The following is a 23,404-nucleotide window of genomic DNA, read 5'->3' on the forward strand; positions in this document are numbered from 1 at the left end:
TAAACCCCAGTTCGAACCGGCCTTTTTAGGGCAAAAGAAAACGCCAAACCTGGCCAAACCCAAGCTCTAGTTCGGTTCGGAAAGGGCTTTGGCAGAATGTGGACACCGAACTTCAGTTCAGTCCGGTTAAGTTTGTGTTTAGACCGAATATTTGAGCCCAACACAGCCATCACTAGTACCTGCAGAGGCCCATCCTCGCAGCCCGTCCTGCGGGTCATGCAGCCCATGATAATCACTACGTGCAATCACATGCAAGATGCAGACACCATGCATCTGTGATTCCTGATATTGCTAACATTTACCAAGCCTATTATAAATAGAATTTCAGTCTCTTATACATGCTGTATACACATTGGGAATTTCCCTCCTGACTCGCCTGCTAGCTTGGGATGCAGACCAAGAAACATTGCTGTGTCATACTTTGTATCTTCACCATCCCGTGGAATAAGGATAAACTTGCGGATCAATAAAGATAGGACAATCTAGTTGTATATCAATCACATCAAAGGTGAATCCGGATACATAAAGGGGTGTAACTCACTTTCATTTCAAGTAATGCAAATCCCTTTCCAAGACATGTTCGAGGACCATCCAGAAAAGATAGTGTATGATGGTACCCTGAGTATAGCTTTGCTGTTGCAGGGAGCTTATTTCCCTGAAGCCATCTTTCAGGCTTGAACTCTATTGCATCAGTACCCCAAATTGATGTTGCCTTATTAATGTAGTGCACTGGCACATTGAGAATTGTGCCTTTAGGAATATAGATATGATTTGCCTTGCCTCCCAGGGCATTTGGGAGTGAATCATGCAAAGGAATCATATCATCTTCGAGAGCCTACTTGAAGATATGAGATATTCAACTAAGAAGAAGATAAGGACTTGCTAGACGATATGCATTGTCAATAATTGGATGGAGCCTAAGTGACTCAGTGACAACTGCATTGAGATAGGGCAGTGCATTTGTCATAAGGTCTGCATAGGTAGGGTCCTTGTCAGAAAATTGTGCTAATAACTCTGATCTAAGTTTGTCTTGCTTGCTTGGATGCATTGACAGCTCCAAAAGAGCCCACTAGTTAGTGAAGTTATTAGTGCTAAGTTCTGTCCTGTTAATATGGAAGATCCACAGACCTTGATACTACCTAAAACAGGTCATAAACTATTGAACATAATAAGGAGGAAGGAATTACTTGAAGTTGTTGCAAATCCTGCAAGTATAATTGACTTTGCCTTGGAAAGTTTTAAATATACAATAAATCAATAATAAAACTGCATACATGCACACTGATTTGATTTGCTGGAATTTGGTTTGAATTAACTAGATATATGTTCCCAAATCAGCAATATAAAGAAAGTTGTAACACTTACATAATATTTCCAATGCTGAGCTATGAGACTCCACATGACTCATCGTAATGCTAGTAGTAGCATCCTTGACCACTTTGGTAGTCTGGTAGAGAAGGTTTTCTATAACACCATCAATGGCATCTGAAAGGTTGGAAACAAGCTTGTTGCGTGGTATTGGGATATTAAGCAAGACAGGATATGCCTGAGATAATAGTAGAATTTTTTCCACTATAGCAGATGCCTTGACAAGGCCAATCTTGGTGAGAGCATGTAAGATAGGTGATTGGACACCCTCTAATGCTTTAAAATCTGTAGAGAAGACAGTAAGTCCAATGATGTCAAATCTATAAGAAATATTTGTGTTTCATCATAGGAAGGCCGAATAAAATAGTTACGATACATAATCCAGCCTAGTAACATGATTAGTATGATGAGATATAATATTATTGGTGGGTACTTACCATTCAGAGATATCCACAATAGTCTCTGTTTGCCTGCTCTCCTGTAATCTTGCCTCCCATGAATTGGTAAGCTTTTATTTAAGCCTGTAAATTGACATGGAATTTGATAGTTTGAATTTACCTTGTATGCACAATCATACATTGGTAAAGCATATTTTCTTAGAGATGCTGGATCAAAGACATGATTGAGTGTCTTTCTCTGTCTACCAAAGGTAGTAATCTAATTAGTAATATGAAATTTGTTGTCAACATGCTGCCACTTACTGACTGTGCAGTTTCCCTGTCAATGACAACAGGTTTCCAGGTCCAGTCTAACAAGGGGTTCAGATCAAGATAAGAGAGAGATAAAATATAAACCATCTTGATTAACTCCTTGAGTTGGAGTGTTGGAGGATGTGCATACTTCCAGGAGTCATGGGCAAACAGGTGAGCAATGGCCCGAGGATCACAAATAATAAGCTGTGTGCTCCCAAGTGGGCCATATATCTGGTATACAGGGCCATATATCTTCTGCCAATTATCCAATAAAATCTCTGAATGCTGGTGTGATTTGATCTCTTTGGTATGACCAAAAATAAAGGATGGTGAGGGTGGGCCTTGGAATGCAGATGGCAAATAACAGGAATAAATGAGCCAGCAGGATAAGATGATGAGGCTTATGGTGCCAACGATAACAACAAAATCGGACATTGGGGAATGAGTATTAAATGTTCCAGTCAAATATAAATACATGACAATGGAAATACAAGATACTTGATTGGTCAATCATCTGATACAGAAAGCTGTTGAGTGTGAGAGCGAATCTTAAATCTCTATCAAGTCTTGATCACCACCCGGTTGCATGCTGGCAGATGTGCATTTCTGATGAAGCCTAAAAGTAAACCTGGTGAGAACTTAAATGATCTACTATGCTTATGTGATGAATATTAATAGGGAACTGCTTTCGTAGACTTGGATCAGCCATACTATGGGTAATCTCTGCTCTTCACCTCCAACCCCGGGCCCAAGAGAGGCTATTCAGGACTTCCTGAAGGGCATTTCTCAATCATTTCCCCAACCAACTAAAATCAACAAGGCATTTTATGCAGATTGTCATGCAGCTGCTCTACAGCGAGGCTGGCCAAAAGAAACAGCAGATCAGTACCTTCCAGGTGGAGTAGCTATGGGCTGGATTGGCTACAGTCACCTTCCAGAACCCTCTACTCGCATCTTAATTGCAATCTACACAGCATGTGGCATATACCTTGATGATGTTTTCCAGGAGAATGTTGAACTCGCCACTCAGTTCAATTATCAGTTCCTCCAACATGCCCCCCAGTCTGACCCAGTTCTTGACTGTTTTGCTCAAGTTTTACTGGAGCTTGCAGATCATTTTGAACCAATGGTCTGGAGTATCATAGTAACCTCAACTTTGAATGCTGTGGCTGCTCTCACGTTAGAGTATGTATACATTTTTTTTTCATATAAAGTTTCAATTAACTAATTTCAATCTTAGGAACAAGACAAAGGGAATGACTGTAGGCATACCAGATTACAAAAACTTTGGTTTTTTCTGATGAAACTTGAATATAGATAAGTCACAGAGCCTTGGGCTATCCTACATTTAGCCGTGTTATGTCTGGTGCTTCTGAGGCCTACTCATTGTTCATTTTCCCAGCACATTCTTCATTGCCAGCATTCATTCAGACAATGCAGCAAATTATGGTTTTCATTAACAATGGAAAGTCAGTACAACTCTCAATTGTTCAATTTTTTTTCAACTGATGTCGTTTCTAAGTGATATTCTTTCATTTTATAAAGAGTCTTCCGATGGAGAAACAGTCAATCGGGTATCATTTTTATCCCAACAGAGCGGAAAATCTCCACAAGTTATTTTATCTGAGCTGGTGGATGAAACAATTATTGCACACAACAATATCTTGGACATTCTCCAACCACACTACAAGGAACTTGCAGCTTTTCAGTCTTTTGTTGTGGGCTACATTGGATTCCATGCATCGGCGAGTAGATATCGACTGAATGAGCTGAACCTATCATGAGGGATACTTATGATCAATTGTATTTAAAAATATTAACCAACTTGGAAACAGAGGTATAGTTACTATGGTTCACATTTTTGCTACAATTTCATCCAAGTCACTGCTCTGTAGGCTATCCTCTATCTACCAGTCTAAAATTAATATTCATGAGTTGCTTTGAAATTCAAATTTATCTCTCTGATAGCTAGTATAGTCTGAGCACAAGTCACGTTTCAAGTTCCCCGACTCTGTGTGTCTGCGTCTGTAAGTATGGTTTCACCTGTGGATCAGGAAGCTGATAATTTGAGCTATGTTGGCCTCCTTCGGCCTCCTTCGAGTTACCAGATATCAAATATATTACTGCCACATGTTCCTAACCTGACAGAACAGTTTCCGCAACATAGGTATCGGATTCGAGTTCATCATTGAATGCCGTCGACGTCTGCAATGGTTCAATTCCATCAGCATTTTCGATCTCATCAGTGCCTGGGCCGGGTGGCGTGGGGATTGCAGCTCAGGCTCGCGCATCTAGATCTGGACATTCCATCCCAACTTCGAGGGGCTGCCCGGCCTGCCCGAGTCATTGCCTCATGCAAGGACAGTTCTGTTCTGGCTTCAATCGGAAGACATACACATGATGTGACCATTGAGAACAAGCAGCACACAAGTAAGACTACTCCGCGTGGGAGACATGGGCCATCCGTTATAATCTTGCTGTGAGTTCCCGGTGAAGGCATCGAATATGGGCTCCTTCGTGACACTGGCCATTTACGGCCTAGGAGCGTATTGTCTTCGCCTTCTATATTTGCTCTATTGCTCTGCTAGACGTCAGCCTGGTCTTCCTCCCGGTCCACCCACTTGGCCGTTTATCGGAAACATCCACATTTTCCCGACGGAGCAACTGCAATACAAGTTTACAGAATGGGGTGCGTTCGCGATCAAGACCGTTCACCGGGTACCCTGCCGGCTTACACTGAACATGGTTGATTAGCAAAAATATATGGCGACATATACAGCCTCAAGGTTATGCATCTCACCATTATCGTGCTCAACAGCCCCACTGCAGTCCGGGACATAATCGACAAACGCGGACCAATCTCATCAAGTCGTCCTGCCAGTGTGATGACGGAGATTGTAACTCCAGACAGCGTGAATCTAGGAAGCGCCCGCCATGGTATTTTCTGTTCTGTGTGTGCGCTTCTTGGCCGTGGCACTCATAATTAGCCAGCCAATAAAACGTGGAGGACCCTCCGCCGAGCCGCCGTTCACATGCTGCGACCCGAAAATATGGATGGCTTCATGCCATTGCAGCGCGCTGAGGCGGCTCAACTCATGTGGGAGCTCAGCACGAATCCAGATGTGCGTTCCATCATGATGCTGATTTCGTTCACCGCCCGTTGGCAAGACCTGATGTAATGGTCAGAGCTTCTACGAGGATATTTGCCGATTTACAACCTCTTTTTTTATGGTTGGTTTGCCCTATAACCATTGACGCGATGCCCATGCCAAAACTGCAGAGTGTCATCTATGGAGTTCGCGCGCCGAGAGCTACGTGTCACGCTGCGCGAGAGTTCAGTGAGACGCAAGAGGAGTTCGTGGCCTCAATGGAGGTTGGGAAAGCGCCACCAGTTGACGTCTTTCCCGTGCTTAACTGGGTGCCACGACGTTTTGCCAACTGGAAACGTCGCGCATATAGGCTGAGGACACGACAAGAGGCGCTGTTCTCATATTTACAGGACATTGTAGCCGCACGCATCGCCCGCGGAGCCCACAACGGCGCGTTCATGGAAGAGGCCAAATCACGAGCCGATGAGTGGGGACTAACACCCCGTTTATTACTGTAAGTGTTCGTGTACAGGTCACTGAATAAATGCTCACCTGCTGCGTCCCAGACATCTCGGCGGCGCTCTCCTGGAAGGGTCGGACACTACCGCCAGCGTGGTCCAAGGTTTTGTGTTGATACTGAGCGCTTATCCCGCAGTCCAGAAGTATGCCCATCAGGAAATGGACGCGGTGGTAGGAATAGATGAGCCCCCCAAGTTTGACGACCTTCAGCGACTGCCATACATGCGAGCGATCCTGGACGAAGTATGTCATCAAATGGCTATGAAGAGTTGGCTGTTGACCTATGGTGTTCAGTATCTTCGGTTCAGACCAATAGCGCCGCTGACGCTTCCCCATGCAATGGCGGAGGATGATATGGTAATAACTTTTTGTTGCCTGTGAACCAATGACTAAATGTGATCAGTACAACGGAATGCTCTTCCCGACAGATGCTATAATATTCACTAACATGTGTAAGCCTAAGCTTCATGTTGATTTCCAGAGGCCTGCGGCCGACAAGTTTCTAGGGGCGATAACGCACGATGAGAGGTATTTCGATGAGCCAGACAAATTCATACCCGAGCGTTTTATGCATGATCAATTTGGTATCCGCCCTGGCGTTCAAGATGATCCCGCGCGCCGTGAAAATCTCATGTTCGGTGGGGGGCGCCGCATATGTCCCGGAGCATATACGGCTCGAATGCTTCTGGTGAGTCTCACGTTGTAATCCTGGATTACGATTAAATCTAGACAGGAGATAAAGTATAGTAGTCTCACGCGCCGCATAGCATCGATTGACCATCGAGTAGCCTGGCAAATTTCATCTGGGCTTTCGAGTTCAGCCCGGGCCTTGACCCTTGCTCCGGACAGGCCATACCGCCGGACTTGTGGAACTATAAGAATGGTATCAGCCTGGCACCGGAAAAGTTTCGGGCGACAATTACCGTCCGATCGCCGGAGAAGAAGGAGATTATTCGGCGCCATTTTGTCGAGCAGTCACCCATTTTACAGCCCTTTGAGCAGGACCTACATCCAGAGGATCTTGACTTTGTTCGTCATACTCGTAAATAGTAGGACACCGAACCAGGCGTAATTGTCGCGTACAAATGTTCAAGTTGATTCACAAGGGACCATATTGGTGAAGATGGTGGAGAGCAAAACAGTGAATGGCCAGCCTGGCCGCCTGAGTAGAAGTCAAGACCTGATAACTTGAATTCGAAGTAAGGAGTAGTGCTCACTAGTGTAAAGTAGCAAGCCTGCGTCGCCGCAGTAGTACCAGTACTTTGCACTACTATAGATATATCAAGTGTCCGAGTCGCTGGCGCAGAGAAAAGTTAGCCTTGAAGGGGGGAGAAAGTGACGCGTCAGCGGTCACCGTGAATGTCATCACAATTGAGTCATCATGATCACGATACTTCTCAGCGTCTCTGATGACTCGGTCCGTGAATCGGGATACGACCTATGTGTGTGTGTGCGTCGGAGCCATTAATGCTTTCTGCTACATAAACGAATCTAGATCTGGCTCAGGAACCTCGTAACTTTCCGTTAGGCTCGCATCTCAGACCGGACTCCAAAAGTCGACCTTTTCTTTCCGCCACGTGTGGTGTGCCGTGCTCCGAGTCCGAGTATCACTAGCATATAATGGAAGCAAAATTAAACACACCGTGACGTGGGAAGGTCAAGGACGCAGATGTGCGGCGCAGACCATACCAGGGCTGTGCCGCAACACTTCTTCCGTTCCAACTCCATGCCCTACAGCTACCTTTACCCCCTCCTCTGCGCTTTCGCCTTGTTCACATTACACCGCATCGTCAAGCGGCTCAGAGGCCCACGGCTCCATGGTCCCCCCAGTTCCAGCTTCATCTTCGGGAACACCAAAGAAATTGCGGACGCGGTTGACCCTGCAGAACTTTACGACCATTGGTAGGGCTCCAACCTTTTTGTTTCCGTTTGTGGGTTGAGACAAATCAAACAGAAAGGGTTCAACAAACGTTTTAAAACATTTTAAATAGTTTTAATACAGTTTAAAAATCATCAATATATTTGTGTCTTCCTTATATGTAGAAAATGACAGAAATGTGATATAATTATTATGTTGCTATGGCTGCAGGATGATAAATTATTCTAGGATAGTATTTCCATGGTCTAGAGACATGAAATCACTGTGAAATTCCTTATAATAGACAATCATCAGTATTAATTCAGACATGCCGACTAATGCCATTGATATCTCTATTCCTAAAACCATATTCAGGTGAATCATTACTGAAACTAAGAATAGTTTCTTGAATTCAGAGAGCAGGTAAATTGCTAATGACTAAGTCATTAACTTTTGTTATAGTATAAATGTCTAATATATGTACTTATTGCATACAACTACCAAATGGGACAATTTAAGAGGGAACACAGGATATCTATACATATACATTGGATATTTTCTAATCATATTATTATGATTATTATTTAGTATTGAGTAACCTTTTAAACCTTTTGTTTTCTTTTATTTACCATTTGCTCAACCCTACAAATAAAACGGAAATAAAAAGGGTTAAAACCGTTTATAAAGTTTGTCAAACGGAAAGTGTTGGAGCCTTAACCATTGGGCGACCACTTACGGGCCGGTCTATCGTATCCATGGCCCTATGGGAACCGAACGCCTCGTCATTTGCGACCACAAAGCTCTTTCTCATCTCCTCGCTCTCGACTCGTGGAAGTATTCACACCCCCCACTGGCGCTATTGCAAATCGGGATGATGGTGCGCTATTTTCAGTTGTCTCCTTAATCACCGGTCGCTACCATTGTTGACTTCTGTAACAGACTGGGCCGGGTAATGTGCTGTCGACGTTGGGAGAGTCGCACAGTCGGTGAGTCTTGATTGAAAGCAACTTCGACTTTTTCCGACCCACTGAGCTAATCATGCATAAGATTACGGAAAATCCTGAATCCTTTGTTTTCTCCGGAAGCTATCAAGGAATATGTGCCGTTCATGTACGACTCGGCATATAAGGAAGGTCATTTCTCGCCGCGTTGTCCAAACGATGAGATAGCTTTAGGTGTTTGCAGCCTGGGAGACGGAGCTCCAAGGGAGTTTGACGAACGAGATCATTCCAGACGTCTCGGAATGGCGAGTTTTCGAAAATTTGCCATCTTCTTCTACTAGTACTCATTTTTTATTACTACAGGATAAGCAACTTGTCGTATGTTCTACGACGGTCTCGCTATAACTATGGATTAACAATCGACAGATTCGACGTAATTGGGCTTGCTGCTTTCTCGACAGACTTCAAATCCTTGGATGGCGCCAAGTCTTCGGTCGCAACAGCTCTCGCTGCGCTGGGACATGCCAAACCATCTCCGATCGCGGCAAAGATTTTGCTTCTTGCACAAGCTTTCCCATTTCTCTCTAAGCTTCCTCTTCCGCGCAGTAAACTGATCGAAGATCTTTCGGCCTCCATGGATGCAGTCGTCGATAGACTCATGAACGGTGCGATATCTGGCAACGACATGGAAAATGAGCAACCTGGGTCTGCGTTGGCTACTTTACGTAGGTTTATCTGTTCGTGGGTCTGGCCGCGTAACCACGCCAAGCAGTTTCGACCAAGGAACTATCCGACGAGCAGATACGAGTTCATGTGCGAGTTTGTCTGTGATGACTAGACTCAGACTCATCAGTCATTTAGGCCAAATCACTCCTTCTATTGGGGTTTGCAACAACTGCCAGTACGTGTAGGATGCCTTTATATTCTCCTCATTGAACCCGTTGTCGGTACAGGCGGCATCAAGGTTTGCGTCGGATTGGAAATGATCCACTATGTGGAGCTGATACAGCCTCTGCAGTGGGCTTTGGTTGAACTCGCAATGCGCCCCCAAGCTCAAGATCGCCTCCGCAAGGAGCTCATGACCTTCGCCACAACTGACCCGTCCTATGAAGACCTGACATCGCTTGCACTCCCATACCTTGATGCCGTCGTCCGCGAGGCTCTAAGACTCCATCCAATCCTTGGTGACTCCCCTCGTATCGTGGGTCCCCAATTGGACTTTCTTGTTCCAAGGATCCAAGCTGATCGTTGTGGGCAGGCCTTGGAAGACGATATACTCCCTCTTGCTTCACCCATTCGAACGGCTTCCGGCGACCTGATCGACAGTCTTCCTATCCGAAAAGGCACATCAGTCACTGTCTCATTGTATTACACCAACAAGGCAAAATCAATCTGGGGCAACGACGCCGCCGAGTTCAAGCCCGAACGATGGTTGGATGGCGGCCATATACCAGACACTGCGACGCAGTATCCAGGCTTCCACCACACCATGGTCTTTTCCGATGGTCCTCGAGCGTGCTTGGGCAAGGGGTTTGCTCTGGCCGAGATCAAGGTGCGAAACATGGTCTGGTGCTGGATTCCGTGCTGACCTGCGCGCAGATTGTGTTATCGCTGCTCGTCCGCAAATTCATTTTTTCGCCTCGGGACGGGAAACATACCCAATATGAGAAGGCAATGTTTGGTCCCCATCCAAAGGTCGCTGGTGAGCCTGGTGGTCGGTTACCTATACGTGTCACACGAGTAGAGGCGTAGTCATGATTGACTGTAATACGTAGGTGCATGAAAGTCAGAATATGTCGATGTCTGTGGCCCAATCAAAATTTTCATCCGAAGGGGCTTGCGATCAGCTTTCACGCAATGGTCTCAAGTTGCTTAAATTCAATGCAGGTATCATCACTGACTCCAAGTTATTTCACCTAAGTATGTCAGTTTTGTCCCTCATCGCATTAATACTGACGCCCAGGCCAATGCGCACGATAATCAGCGTGGGGGCAATAGCCTGAAGGATACAACAGTTCAAGTGGACGAAAGGACTTGGGGGAAACAAACCACGAGATGGTATACTACTGCAAAGCAGCTCAGGATCATTGTAGTGGGTGTCTGCGGGGTCAACCAGCCGACGACGCCGATGAGGATAGCCGCAGGGTAGATCGAGCCACTTTCAAGTCTACCGCTGGTCAGTTGTGATTCAAGGCTTATGGGCATACACTTAGTACAGAATAGCCACGAGGTCCGAATAGAAGGTTGTAAGCGCGGATCTGCTTCGCAGGTCGCTGTTGATTTTGCGTGCAATCCACCATATTCTTCCAGCTAAGCAGATCGGTGAGTAGGTATAGAACAGTGTCAGTGGAGTACCCGTTAATGCGGACAGTAAAAGATTGGTGAAGACGGTAAGAGCCATGCAGGAAACAATCACACTTCTGTGCGCGGAGGCGGAGAGAGGGAGCAGTGTGATCAGATAGTTCACTATTTATGTGGTTAGAAAAAGACCATCGCTCGAAGATGTCACACTTTCCAGCTACTGCACTGTAAGCAAGTGAGGGAACAATCATAATCTTCCGCCGATGATTCCAGATTACATAGCAGCGATGGATCTTGAGTCATTCGGCTTGAGCCACTTGCCAAAGGGAGAGGTCAACCCACAAGAATAGTATCTGCGATAAAACTCCACTGGCTGAGCTTAGACAATATGTGAAAGTAGGAGCACATACTTCGCAACGGCGAACCGGACCTTGATGAATGTCGCAAAACCGTGCACTCTTGACGGATCTCCTGGAGCGGCGAGAGCAGGGAAGGGGTTGTCCAGAGAGAACACCTCGTATATAGCAGTTGCAGCGGTATCGGTCGTAAACGCCCATGTCCACGCGATGATAATGTGTAATGTAGATAACAGAAACAGGGCACATATTGCAGGGAAGTGCCACGACACTTTGGAAGTTGCACGTTGTCGAGAGAGGAGGATGTGAAATGCTTGACCCAAGAGAATAGCATAAATCCCTAAATTCCACGATTTGAGCTGTTGTGCACTGGTAATCGGACCGGCATACATACCGTAGCAAGAAGAGTCCATTACCAATGGGAAATACTGCACAAAATGGCTGGTCGGTGGCTCCTGGGGAGACCAATCGACCGGAGACATGCTCGACACTATACTTTGCCTGGGACACTAGAGGGGGGGAAACGTCCAGGTACAACAGCCACAGTATTATAAGTACTGTCAAATGTATATCAGCGCCTTGATATCTGCTTTTGCAGACATCACCTGCCAAAACTTGCGATCGGGAGTTTGTTGGACAGTGCAATACGGACGACCAATAGGATTTGTCGGGGACCGGCCAACTTCAACTTGATGGAGCGAATCCTTGTCTCATGAACAACACTCTTGAAGCAGATTACAGCCTTGCACTATTGCATATCCCAGTGAGGATGCCTTCTTACGAGGCAGGTAGATGGATAATTATAAACGCACTTAGTGAAGACAACGGAATTGCATGTGCCACTTCGTATTTCCCCGAAATACTTAATGCCCACCAAATCCCGAGAGAAGATGCGCGGAGAATCTATCTTGAGCTTGGGTATGAGTGATGAAGGCGCTAGCACTCAATACATCCGTGAGACATCGACGCGGTAAGGCAACTAAAGGACTTCGGGAGCGTGCGCAACGAGCATGAAGAATGGGAATCCTCTTCACGCTGCCAGCGAGCATTTCCGGGGCAGGTGGAATGGGAATAAGATTTTGGGCATTTGTTTTCTCCTAATGACATTTGTAGGCCATGCATATCGCTGGGGTATAACTAGCGCAGGCCGAAGCGGAAAATCAGATGTTGTTGTCTAAAACTGCAAGCTCGTAAGCATAAACGCGAATGCCGAGCTAAGCAACGCACCTTTCCCCAACTCCAATCGTTTTCTAAAATCCCAGGCTACCAAGCGTCGACGGATACATTGGAATTCGAAGTCCTGCTCGTATCGGACGACGGATATCGCCAGCGGAAGAGACAGTCTAGCCGGAAGTTTGAGTGTCGTTGCGAACGATAAGCGACACGCGCACAGTCGTTGCTAACGAAACTTTGTTCTTCGCTGTCTCGCTGAGCTGGCCGCGTCCATGGTCGGGGTTAGAGGCGACCTGGGGCCAATATGACGGTGGGAGAAGTGCGTTCCGCGTTCCGCGTGCAAGGTGTGTGGTCGGGAAGAAGGACTGTCCGCTCGACTGAAGAAAGGCTTCAACTTTGGCTCAGGTTATGAAGGGGGAGGACATTGCACATGCGCCACGTCCGGTATACCCCACGGACTACTAAGCTCCGCAACGCCCCCCCCACTCGTAGTTCATCGCAGCAGAGAGTAGCTGCAGGCCGGAACGAAGATCGACATGAGGGTGAGGAAAGAAGAGTGTCACACATGAAGAGTGTCACACATGCCCCACGTTGTTCTTCCCCGCGAAGTCTTACCCCCGGGACCCCATGTCATTCGTCTCGTCCTGCGGCTCGTCTGCGATTATTGACAGGACGTCCATTACACACCCACTATGAAGGATAGCTTGTATATCAAGCTACAAATCAACGCCGCCCAAAATTCAAGTGATCTGATGATCTCGTTACCCATCCTTACAGACGACTTGGACGTGGGCAAGTGGGGGACAATGCTACTCCCGCGTGCGCCGGATAACGTGGGGTCCGTGCGCCGTGCTAGCCATTGCTCGCCAATCGAAGCACCCACTGGCATGCAAGGCCGATTGCGGTAACTTGCGCTTGGTCCCTCCAACAAAGCAGTTGGCGCTCGCTTTCGCTATAAAGCGGCTTTCTACTGAGCCACCACTGTACCACGCCCCCATCCCACCAACGACGTTTCGCGGCTGCTCGGCCCGGTTGCCTTTGTTGCCACTCGCCTCGTCCTCCACTCTCCTTACCCGACATCCCACAATGACTATCACACCCCAAACCGTCGTATTCGGCGTTTTCACAACCCTCGCTGTCCCGCTCACCATGCTGGGCTTCTATACCGCCAATAAAGTCTCCCCGCAGTTCCGGATGCCTGCGAAATGGTTGATGGCCTGGATTGGCTTGTCTTGCTTCAATGAAGCTGTCAACGTGTTCTCGTGGGCGGGGAATTTGCACTTCAGTAGTGCAGCGGCGGGGTTTTGTGAATTCTGTGAGTTGCTTTCTTCTCTGCTTGGCCCCTCCACTGGCACTCACTCCACGTTTCGTTTTAGCAATCCGGCTTCGTATGGCTGCTTGTGTCGGCATTCCTGCAGCACTCTTTGCCATTAGCCTCCGAGTACATGCTTATATCAGCGCCGTCGTCGCAGACGACCCAAAAGCGTACGAGAACAAAATTCTCGCCCGTCGCGGCGTCGAGTTCTTCATAGTCTTCGCGTTTCCCCCCATCTACATCCTCGCCGAGCTGCTCGACAGCACGCGCACGGACCGCTTCCGCCGCTTCGCCATCCTCGAGGGCGTTGGCTGTGTGAATGTCCCACACAACAGCGCCGGCAGCATCATCCTCGCGTACTACTCGCTCATCGTGGTCTGCCTCCCCGTTTTCGCCTTCGGGCTCGTCGCCTTTGCCCATTGGTTTTCGCACAGCAAGCTCCTCCGGACGGACTTGGCCCGCAACAGTCGCTCGTTTCTCATCCGCCTCATGCTCCTCGCCATCGTCATCCTGCCGCTCTCGCTCGCCTCGCTGTTCATCAGCGCACTCAACGTCCAAACACTGGACGACCTCCTGTTCACCGCCCAATCCCCCGTCGTCACGCCCCGCGGAATCACGCTCATCTCGCGGGACGCTTGGACCAGCGACTCCGGCCTCGTTTTGGCCATCGAGCTCGGGCGCTGGACCCAAGCCGGGGGGCCGGCCATCGCCATCATTGTGTTCTACCTCCTCGCCTTTGATGGCCGGTCGCGCCGCTTCTACGGCTTCGCCGGCCGGTGCTTCGCGCGCTGCCAGCTTAGTGCGATCGGGACCTACCAGCCAATCCAGGAGCCGCGCCTGCCCATGTCGCTGCGCCCCCCGCGCCCACATCGCGGACGGGGGCGCTATGGGAATGGCTCGAGCAGCGCCACGGAGATGGGGTGCATGACGTGTGTGACCGGCATGTGCATGGGTGGCGGGTGTTGACTAGGTTTTGTACAATTTTTTTTTGAAATGTTATCTGTGTATTTTGTACGACTGAAATTATCACTGTCTCAAAAATATGCCAGTGTGGGAAGCGGGTAAGGGTGGGAATTTGCTATCGGTGATACGAAGTATGAGGATTTAGATCCCGTAGCCTCAGGGTAGTAGGGAGGCTGTAAATTTAAGGCGTCTACGGACTACAGTTGAGCGAATCGGTAAATACGCTACATAATATATGAGTCCAGTTTGTAACGCGAAAGGAGAGAAACGAGTTTGTTCATGGTCGAAGTCCGTACGTGGTGCTATATAAAAGTGTCCAATATCTTGTGGGCTACTCAATGTGGTGTGGGTCCCCAGGGGGCGCTACTACTCATCATGGACGTCGGCGAGTTGTTTTCGGTCGATGGCCTGGCAGAATCGCGCGAGCTGAAGCGGCTCATGCTCATCGCATCCGAGTCGTTTTCAAGTTTGGAATCCGAGTCGTGCTGCCGCCCCGCCCGCCCCTCCTCGGCGCGCCCGAGCTCCGCGTCATCATCGGCGGAATCGTGGCCCGCACAGAACTTGAACTCGAAGCCCATGCAAGATGCTATGGCTGAAATGATACTGCCAAGTATGCATCCACCCAAGGAGACCACGGCGAGGATTATGAGCACCTGGAGGGTTTTGTCTGAGCTGAGGCTGGTTTAGCGCGGGCCCGTCCAGGCGGGAGGAGGATGGAGAGAGACGGCTCACATCTGCATGTGTTGGTACTGGTAGACGAGAAGACGAAATAAGTTGAGGTTGTCGAGGTCCGGCTCGGAGGATTAGACAGCAGTGTAGTGTTAGAGGATGGGGGAGCAGCCCTAGGCTTTAAGTATGCTTGATCATGAGTTATTCTGGATCCAAGTCAAAGATGGGCTCAGCGGACACTCTCAGGTACAGCGGCAACTGAGTTAAATCCGGGATGCTAGTAAGCACTACTGGTGAGAGTGATGGACCCGGAGCTCTTCATCACTGCCAGAGACACAGACTCGGAGATGTTCCATGAGAGAAGCCCTCCCAACTCGCTGTTAGTGTGGACTTAGCATCTTCGCGCGTTGGTGGACGGCCATCTAGCAGATATCACAGCCTATGCACGTCGAGTTAATCGTCGGAAGAATCGATCGAGACGTCCTGGCGTCGCGACGACGAGATGGGGCTGTCGTCCTCAGTTCCGGCTGATCAGAAGTGGCGCAGCCTTCAACTTTGACTGGACAGGCCGAGCAGAATCAGTTCGATTGCGGGGTCAAAGTTGGGTCCAAGCCTGAAGTGATGCCGTTGTCACGGTGACGCCTTCCATCGATCGTACCACCACTTCGCCCTGCCTTTCCTCCGCCCAGCAATAGGTCAGTCCGTGCTTCGCTTGTCCAGGAGGGAGTGCAGTCGGGAACGCGACGGTTGGGACAGAGAGCGCCATTCAGCATCCCGCTCTCTTCTTCTCGCCTCTCGATGCTGGCCATCGATAGCGATGCTGACGCGTCCCACAGTCTCCCCATTTTCTTCTCTGCCGCCCACAGTAGCTAGGCATGGCGCGTCTGGCTCGGTCCTTGGGTGAGTCCCCCCTCCTCGTTCTCGTACTCGCTCCCCAACCTACTCTGCACCGTCACCTTGCCTTATCCTGCGTTTTTTTCGCCCCCAGTTTTGCTGACTCCGTTTAAGGTACCTCCCATACCGCTGTAGAGCATGGTCAGACTTCTTCAGCACGGACGAGGTGCGTTTCCGACGTCTGCTGCGTTATTTTCATTCACCTCGTCAAACCAGGCCTGCCATCCCAGCCTGATTGACGACGCCTTCGCGTTCCAGTCAGACGACGACATGCGTGTCCCGTGGTTCTCTCCGCCGCCACGTCACCGCATCCGCCGACAAGGTGAGCACCTCCCTCCTTTCCCCCGGATGACGAGACATATGTATCACCACTCTACGAGTGTGCCACGCACACGATGTGTTTGACAACATGAAATCCTAGTTATCCTGACCCTTCTTCTCCCACTTTCCACTTTATTCACAGTCGCTGACATTCCGTCCAGGTGATATTAAATGTCGGCAGGCGTTGCATGTACTGGTGAGTACTGAAGACTTGTTCTCTGCTTTCCATGATGCTTTTACACCCATAAAATACAAGCGTCGCCGTTTTCGGCGGCGCTATGCGGATAATATCATTCTTTCCTGATCCTATTCGTCCTGCTCCTTCTTCTCTTATTCTAACATTCTTAACGCAGAATCCACTTTGCTTCGATGGAAAGATGGTTGTGCCCAAGTGAAACGTGCGTTGCTGGATACTCGAGAAAACTTGTTTTCGCTAATATTTTTTTCAAGCGTTTGCTTTCTTTGGGTTCTTATCGCTGTCCCACCGCAAGAGGAACATACATGCTTCTCCAAACACGCGTTCCACGATACCTCCACATCGTGCATCATACCTTCATCTCGTACATCTCTTGTCGAGCATCCCATCGCCGCTTTCACCCTAGTTGGACCAACGCCTCTCGATATCGAGGCAGGGACTTGCTTCAGCCGGAGCATTGTGTCCGTCAACTCCTTTCGGGGTCCCTAACGGTCGGCCTACCTACTAGACGCGTCCCCAATACGATTCTCCCTCGTTACAACGCATCCATGTATTAGCCCTACGGACTGGCCTTCACATATGTTATGCACGATTCTGGATATATCATACTCCACGGACAGGCTAGTAAGTAGTAGCACGATTACCTACATACAACAAACGTCTAGAGCTGAACAAGATCTTTTGTTTGCTGTCGCGCGTGTAGAGCGTGCGGTTCGTTGGCTTGCAGCACGGTGCTTGACAAACGTTCCACGGAGTTGGGAAGTCAGGCGGAAGAGTGGTTGGTCGGGAAACGTGAAACTTTGAAAGCAAGGGGGATGGATGAGCGTAATAATACCATTGAAGACCTTGAAGGGAGAAGACGATGCGCGTATCTTTCGAGTATGAGAACACAAGGGCGTGTTTGGCCAATGGTGGGTGTTTCTAGCAGGAGCCTATGCTGTTGCCCTTAAACCCTTTACAATGTAGGCAAAACCATATTCGGCAACGCTGGCACGGAATTCACTGCTTCTGCAATAGAAGACTCGGAGGGACGATCTTGTTCATGAAGACTGTTGGCGACCGGAATATCGAGGAGAGAAACTGGGGATTGGGTGCAGCTGGTCCTTGACGACCGCTGCACTTGCGTGTTGAGCTTTCTTCCACTGGCAGGCAGGAGCAAGGCGACTGACACAGAGAAAAGGTCGATAAACCGCATATTCAGAATAACGCCTTGGTTGGTTGGATAGAGCTGGAGTAGAAAGGAGATGTGCAGTGGACCAGTGATGTTTATTGCAAGAAGTAAAAGAAGCTCTGTGCGGCGTCAGTAAGCACGCTTGAAAATAGAGCAGACGTTGACACGCACGTCTTTTTGCTTGCTTTTTGCCTCTCACCCCCAGTTGGTCCCCCTTCGCTCATAACCAGTCCTTCCCCTCACATGCGCCTTCGTCTTGACAGCCTCTCATAGCTGCTCCGATTTGCACTGGTCTGCACTGGCCGCAGACAGCATCGAGTATAGTTGATGATGACAGCAAAATGAGAGATTCTTTCTGTGACGTTCTGCTCGTCGATCATGCATGCCACCACCGACCAAACCACTCGCAGCTCTCCCACATCGTGATCAGGCAGCCTCCGCGGAATGCTCTCAGGCATGACTTACCCCGGTTACAATCGGGATTTGAGCTACGCGATATACATCAACACTTCAAAAAAGGAAACCCTCCGACTTTCCGCCCGCCCTCCTCGCTATTTTGTCGCGATTTGTCCTGGGGATTTGACTATGAATGTGCCGCTGACGCGTCAGGCGAACCCCATCCGAAGCCGGGACGCTTGCGCGTTCTGCTCTCATGAGTTATATAAAGCCTGGGAGACGTTCCAGTCGAGCAGCTTCGAGAAATGCGGTCCTCATTCGCCCTATTCTATCTTGCCACTACCACCACCGCAAGCCCCATCATCCGGCTGTCCTATGGCTCTTTCCGTGGCTCATTTGAAGGCAATCTGTCGACTTACCTTGCTATCCCGTTCGCTGCACCTGCGTAAGTGCTCGTTCGCTCATATTTGTTGAATTTGCTCGCTAACTCGACGACAGAGTCAGATTCACCCTACCTTCCGCCCCTAAAGCATTCCCCGGCGTGAAAAACGCGACTTCGCCGGGCCCTGCGTGCCCCCAGCAGGCACTGACCCCCGGACCAGGCGGAGACTTGCCCAAATCGTACAACACTACCTCGGAAGATTGTGGGTGGCAGCCCGGGTATCCCTACAGCCTGAACTCGTCTCTTATGCATTGTAGGCCTCACATTGAGCGTTTTTGCTCCCCGCAATGTTACCACACAGGCAAAGCTTCCTGTATTCGTTGTATGTCATTCTACGTTCGCATTAGCCCTCGTCATTAACATTTGATTTCAGTGGATCTATGGAGGTACACTCTTTATCTTCGACTTCTCCCGGTGCTCACAGTGTTTTCAGGCGGCTTCGAGATCGGCAACTCCGCTGACCAGGATGTCCGCCCAACCGTGGAGCGCTCCATCCTTCGGAACCAACCCATCATCGTTGTTACGCCTAACTACCGTGTCACTGGTGAGCGCTGCTCTAGGCTCTGGACCACTCATGCGATCGAAACTATCAGCTTTCGGTTTCCTGGGCGGGAAAGAAGTCCAGCAGGCCGGCATCAGTAACCTCGGCTTGCGCGACCGTAAGTTGTTCAATACTACTCAAGCACCATATGTATGTATACTAATAATTGTAGAAATATTTGCTCTCAAATGGGTTCAAGAACACATTGCCGCGTTTGGAGGAGACCCGCGCCAGGTCGTCATGTTTGTCCACCTCATTTTTATTCTGTCAATATACGCTCAAGCAAGAATAGCGGCGGCCCCAGTGCAGGCGCCGTTTCGGTTGCGCTTCTTTTCCTCAACAACCGGCAGTTTTCACCATCCCAGCTGTTCCGTGGCGGCTTCATGGTGCGCACTACGAGATCTTCTGTCCCGTTACCTGCGATTACCAACACTGGATTTTTAGCTGTCTGGATCTCCGATCACGACGTTCCGCACCTCCGACGGCCAAAAAGAGTACGACAACCTCGTTTCGGAAAGTAACTGCACCCATGCACACAACACGCTTGACTGTCTGCGAAACGTCCCCGTTGACGCCCTCACCACGGTGATTAATCGGACACCAGACATCCTGGGGTATCAGAGCCTCCAAATCGTATGGCGCCCGACTATCGATGGGGATGTCATTGTCGAGGACCCGCTCATCTCTGTGGCAAAGGGGAATTACGCAAGGGCGCGTTAACTTGGCTGTACTTATTCTGTGCTGGTCCATGCTCACTGCAAACAGCTCCCATTTATCACAGGCGATGCGGACGATGAGGGGACGTAAGTGCACTTTTATCATTCTCTTTCAATTCATTGAACGATGCTTCGAATCTAGTATCTTTTCGTTTGGCAATTCTAATATAACGTGAGTATTTTTGCTCGATTTAGCCAAATTCGTATGACAGCCGTTGTAGGACAAATGCAGAGTTCATTGAGTACATTCATTCGAAGTCCGACAGTTATTACTCAGCCGACATTAGACTGACGGTGACACACAGTTATCTCCCAAAGGCAACCAGCGCACAAATTGCACAACTCGGTGAGCTTTATCCAGAAGACCCATCGCAGGTTTGCTTGCTTGTCTTCCCTGCTAAAAACTACAATAACTCTTGCACAGGGCTCGCCATTTGACACGGGAAATGCCTCCCAGTTGACGTTCGTATCTCTCGTTTCAATGTGTTCCAAAGGCTGATGTGTTTCTTTATCTATCATAGGCCAGAATTCAAGCGTCTCGCCGCCTTCCAGGGCGACTATTTCTTCATTGGCGCCCGCCGCTTCTTCCTGCAGCACGCTTCGCGCACGCAGCAAACATGGAGCTATTGTATGTCTTCTCCAAGTACACACACTCGATGCTGATGGCTGCAGTGAGCAAGCGCGGAAAGAACACAACCTTCCTCGGCGCATCCCACGGTAGCGACGTATTGCTGTGGCTCCCTACCACCAACACGACCGATTTCGTTTTGAGTGACGCGCTGAGTTCGTACTACCTCTATCTCTGCTGCGCTGTGTTGACTGGCAACTTAAGTCAATTTTATCAACACATTGAACCCGAACTGCCCTGCTGCCAGCGCGGACATTCCTGCCCCCGGCCGCGGACAGTGGTGGCCGACATGGACCAATGGGGCGCCCGTGCTACTCACACTGAGCGACCCTGACGCAGTGACTATCACGACGGAAGACTTCCGCGAGGAGCCGATTCAGTATTTGTACAATGTGTTGTTCGAAGAGGGCCGAAAGAGTATGAGGGATACCAACAGACTGTGTATTCCTGACATCCTGCAAGGCTGTAATTAAAGCTCTATACTAGTACTTAGCAGACTGGCAGTATACCAGCGGTGTCACGTGTCAGAAAGTGACAACAGGGATGGTGACATCATGGTCGGTTGGTCCTTTAAAAAAAAATTCTGTGGAAGCTTTTTAGCTAAAATTATGAGTCAAATTTGCCTTGGGGTAGGTTAAAAGTATTGTTTGGTGCACTATGTATGCATAATTAAGCATTGATAATCTCATAAGAGGTTTTTGTTCAGCATTTCATTACTAAATAGGAGATTGCATCAAATCAGGCCATATAGGGAACTTGGAGTGAGATTTAGAACACAAAGGAACTATTCTACAAGACGTATGTACTGTACTATTTTGATTAATTGTCCGCGGCATGTAACACATAACGCGAACTGTCCGCTGGACAAGGTGTCCGGATTACCATAAAAGGCAAGTCCGAAAATTGCCTTTTTAGGCCTGGATTTGATGGCAAATCGGATTTGAACATGTAACGGCAGCCGCAGGTGTCCACACCAGGACCGTGTGTAACATGTAATATGGACAATTAATCGAAATAGTACAGTATAGCTACAATTCTATAGTTTTATTGATGCTAGTGTTCTTGGAAATTCAGAGGACTAACTTAGGTTGATGCTATCAGGTCACATGATGTCAAAGTTGTTCTTACCAGAACTGTATCTCTTTTTGATCAACAAGCCTTGACAGCAACTCAGTAACCTTTCAGTCATCCTGTCTGATATAATGATTATTCTGAACAGAATCCATTTTTGAAAGCACTAGTATAATATCATATAGCTAGATCTACCCATTAGTCCACTTTATCATTATTGTTACTCTGATCTTGTATATACATATCATTTGATTGTAAAATCCCATTGGCCAGATAGAAAAGATTGGCCAGGAAAAACTTCTGAGGGGTGAGAATATGATTGTCCTGTTCTGATCTATGCAATAGAAGCCAGATCATATTCTGTGTAATTGGTTTATAAATTATAGGGTGTATTGCTGTGACACCTGCATTCAGCAGCAAACATATCATAGCAGGCTCACTGGCAATAGGATTTGGGGAGAATAAGGCAGCCAGCAGTGGATTTCTATACTTTCCAGCGATAATATTGACATCTGCACCTAAGTCAAGAAGCAGCTGAACAGTTTCAATTCTTCCCTGGTATACAGCAGCATTTAGAGCTGTACCATGATATCCACTGACCAGATTTATCTGGGCACCTAAGTCATTTAATAACTGGACCAGGCTTGGACATTGACCAACTGTTGCAGCTTGGAGTGCAGTTCCATAAAAGCCAGTAACCAGATCTATCTGGGCACCTGCACCAACAAGAAGTTGAATAACTTCTGTGCTACCACAGTTTGCAGCAGCATGAAGAGCTGTTCCATACTCTCCCCCTATAAAATTAACCTGTGCACCTGAGTTGAGCAGAAGTTGAACAGTATCTGAGATATTCCTATATGACGCTATCTGCAGAGCAGTTGCATATTGTCCAGCAACTAAATCTACTAAGGCACCTGAGTTGAGTAAAATGCTGATAATTTCATTGTGCCCTTGTAATGCAGCAGCATGGAGAGCAGATCCAAACTTTCCTGCAATCAAATTCACCTGAGCACCCAAATTAATCAGAAGTTGGACAGTTTCTACAGATCCTCTCCATGCCGCAGCTTGAAGAGCTGTTCCATATCTACCAGCGACTAAATTGACCTGTGCACCTGCAGTGATCAACATTTGAACAACTTTAGCATTTCCTCTTGATGCACCAGCTTGGAGAGCAGTCCCATAAAAGCCTGCCATCATATCTACTTTGACACCTGTATCAAGTAAAACCTGGATGATTCTTAGGCAATGGCACGGGTAGGCCATACCCGCGCGGGTACGGGTACGGGTCAGCGGCGCCCTTATCCGTGGCTTGATGACTCAGCTGGCCTTGCTCCCTTGTGGTGTCCAAGATGCTCTGCGTTCGACTCTGCTCTCGCGCAGCATTTTTATCTGTCCTTCCGGACAATAACCAAGATGTCTCTTCCTCCTTGCCTGCCCAAACCATGGGTAAACCCATACCCGTACCCGCGGGTATGAGTACTGTGGCTGTGCGGGTACGGGTGCGGGTAGGCCCTCGGATACCCGTGGGTATACCCGTGCCATTCCCTAACAATTCTTATTGCTCCATATAATGCAGCACTATGTAGGGCAGATCCATAATGCATATCAATAGTCTGTAAACTGGCCTCTCTATCTTGTTCTAGCAACATCTGTATAACAGCATAGTTCCCATGCAAAGCTGCATAAACCAGTGCTGACCCTTCATTATTGGTCTCCTGATCTCTCAGAAGTTTTACTAGCTTAGTCAGATTACCAATAGCAGCAATAGATTGAGCTGTTATGTG

At 48.4% G+C, this 23,404-nt stretch overlaps 7 protein-coding genes across 7 annotated transcripts; 4 read left to right on the top strand and 3 right to left on the bottom strand.

Annotated features, from left to right (window-relative positions):
* Positions 1–4,565: 4,565 nt before the first annotated feature.
* Positions 4,566–6,718, top strand: MIND_00117600 (Cytochrome P450; the record flags this gene model as incomplete). The annotated part of the gene is made up of 11 exons (XM_037358116.1): positions 4,566–4,749; positions 4,815–4,997; positions 5,052–5,182; positions 5,247–5,291; positions 5,341–5,663; positions 5,716–5,911; positions 5,963–6,025; positions 6,072–6,120; positions 6,175–6,356; positions 6,402–6,409; positions 6,457–6,718. 11 exons carry the CDS (start codon positions 4,566–4,568, stop codon positions 6,716–6,718), a joined length of 1,626 nt encoding a protein of 541 aa, XP_037226026.1.
* Positions 6,719–9,101: 2,383 nt separating this feature from the next.
* On the top strand, positions 9,102–10,219 carry MIND_00117700 (Cytochrome P450; the record flags this gene model as incomplete). The annotated part of the gene is made up of 6 exons (XM_037358117.1): positions 9,102–9,192; positions 9,240–9,280; positions 9,329–9,368; positions 9,421–9,668; positions 9,726–10,019; positions 10,067–10,219. The coding sequence occupies 6 exons, from the start codon at positions 9,102–9,104 to the stop codon at positions 10,217–10,219; spliced, it is 867 nt and encodes a 288-aa protein (XP_037226027.1).
* Positions 10,220–11,147: 928 nt separating this feature from the next.
* Positions 11,148–11,606, bottom strand: MIND_00117800 (Ras-GEF domain-containing protein; the record flags this gene model as incomplete). Its single annotated transcript, XM_037358118.1, has 2 exons — positions 11,148–11,464; positions 11,519–11,606. 2 exons carry the CDS (start codon positions 11,604–11,606, stop codon positions 11,148–11,150), a joined length of 405 nt encoding a protein of 134 aa, XP_037226028.1.
* Positions 11,607–14,910: 3,304 nt separating this feature from the next.
* On the bottom strand, positions 14,911–15,315 carry MIND_00117900 (uncharacterized protein; the record flags this gene model as incomplete). The annotated part of the gene is made up of 2 exons (XM_037358119.1): positions 14,911–15,247; positions 15,308–15,315. The coding sequence occupies 2 exons, from the start codon at positions 15,313–15,315 to the stop codon at positions 14,911–14,913; spliced, it is 345 nt and encodes a 114-aa protein (XP_037226029.1).
* A 283-nt stretch (positions 15,316–15,598) lies between these two features.
* MIND_00118000 (uncharacterized protein) lies at positions 15,599–17,061 on the top strand (the record flags this gene model as incomplete). Its single annotated transcript, XM_037358120.1, has 7 exons — positions 15,599–15,623; positions 15,934–15,939; positions 16,081–16,144; positions 16,253–16,304; positions 16,355–16,460; positions 16,621–16,632; positions 16,813–17,061. Coding segments are annotated over 7 exons (267 nt in total). The 3' UTR covers positions 16,815–17,061.
* Positions 17,062–17,610: 549 nt separating this feature from the next.
* On the bottom strand, positions 17,611–18,097 carry MIND_00118100 (uncharacterized protein; the record flags this gene model as incomplete). Its single annotated transcript, XM_037358121.1, has 4 exons — positions 17,611–17,769; positions 17,825–17,945; positions 17,998–18,018; positions 18,070–18,097. 4 exons carry the CDS (start codon positions 18,095–18,097, stop codon positions 17,655–17,657), a joined length of 285 nt encoding a protein of 94 aa, XP_037226031.1. The 3' UTR covers positions 17,611–17,654.
* Positions 18,098–18,527: 430 nt separating this feature from the next.
* On the top strand, positions 18,528–21,022 carry MIND_00118200 (Carboxylic ester hydrolase; the record flags this gene model as incomplete). The annotated part of the gene is made up of 17 exons (XM_037358122.1): positions 18,528–18,667; positions 18,721–18,866; positions 18,922–18,986; positions 19,038–19,050; positions 19,098–19,208; positions 19,258–19,323; positions 19,378–19,447; positions 19,498–19,591; positions 19,650–19,916; positions 19,971–20,008; positions 20,064–20,093; positions 20,143–20,178; positions 20,227–20,296; positions 20,346–20,383; positions 20,443–20,549; positions 20,594–20,704; positions 20,754–21,022. 17 exons carry the CDS (start codon positions 18,528–18,530, stop codon positions 21,020–21,022), a joined length of 1,671 nt encoding a protein of 556 aa, XP_037226032.1.
* Between the last annotated feature and the right edge of the window lie 2,382 nt (positions 21,023–23,404).

The sequence above is a fragment of the Mycena indigotica genome (genome assembly GCF_014461135.1).
Source record: "Mycena indigotica strain 171206Taipei chromosome Unknown Mind.scaff0001, whole genome shotgun sequence".
Lineage (NCBI taxonomy): Eukaryota > Fungi > Basidiomycota > Agaricomycetes > Agaricales > Mycenaceae > Mycena > Mycena indigotica.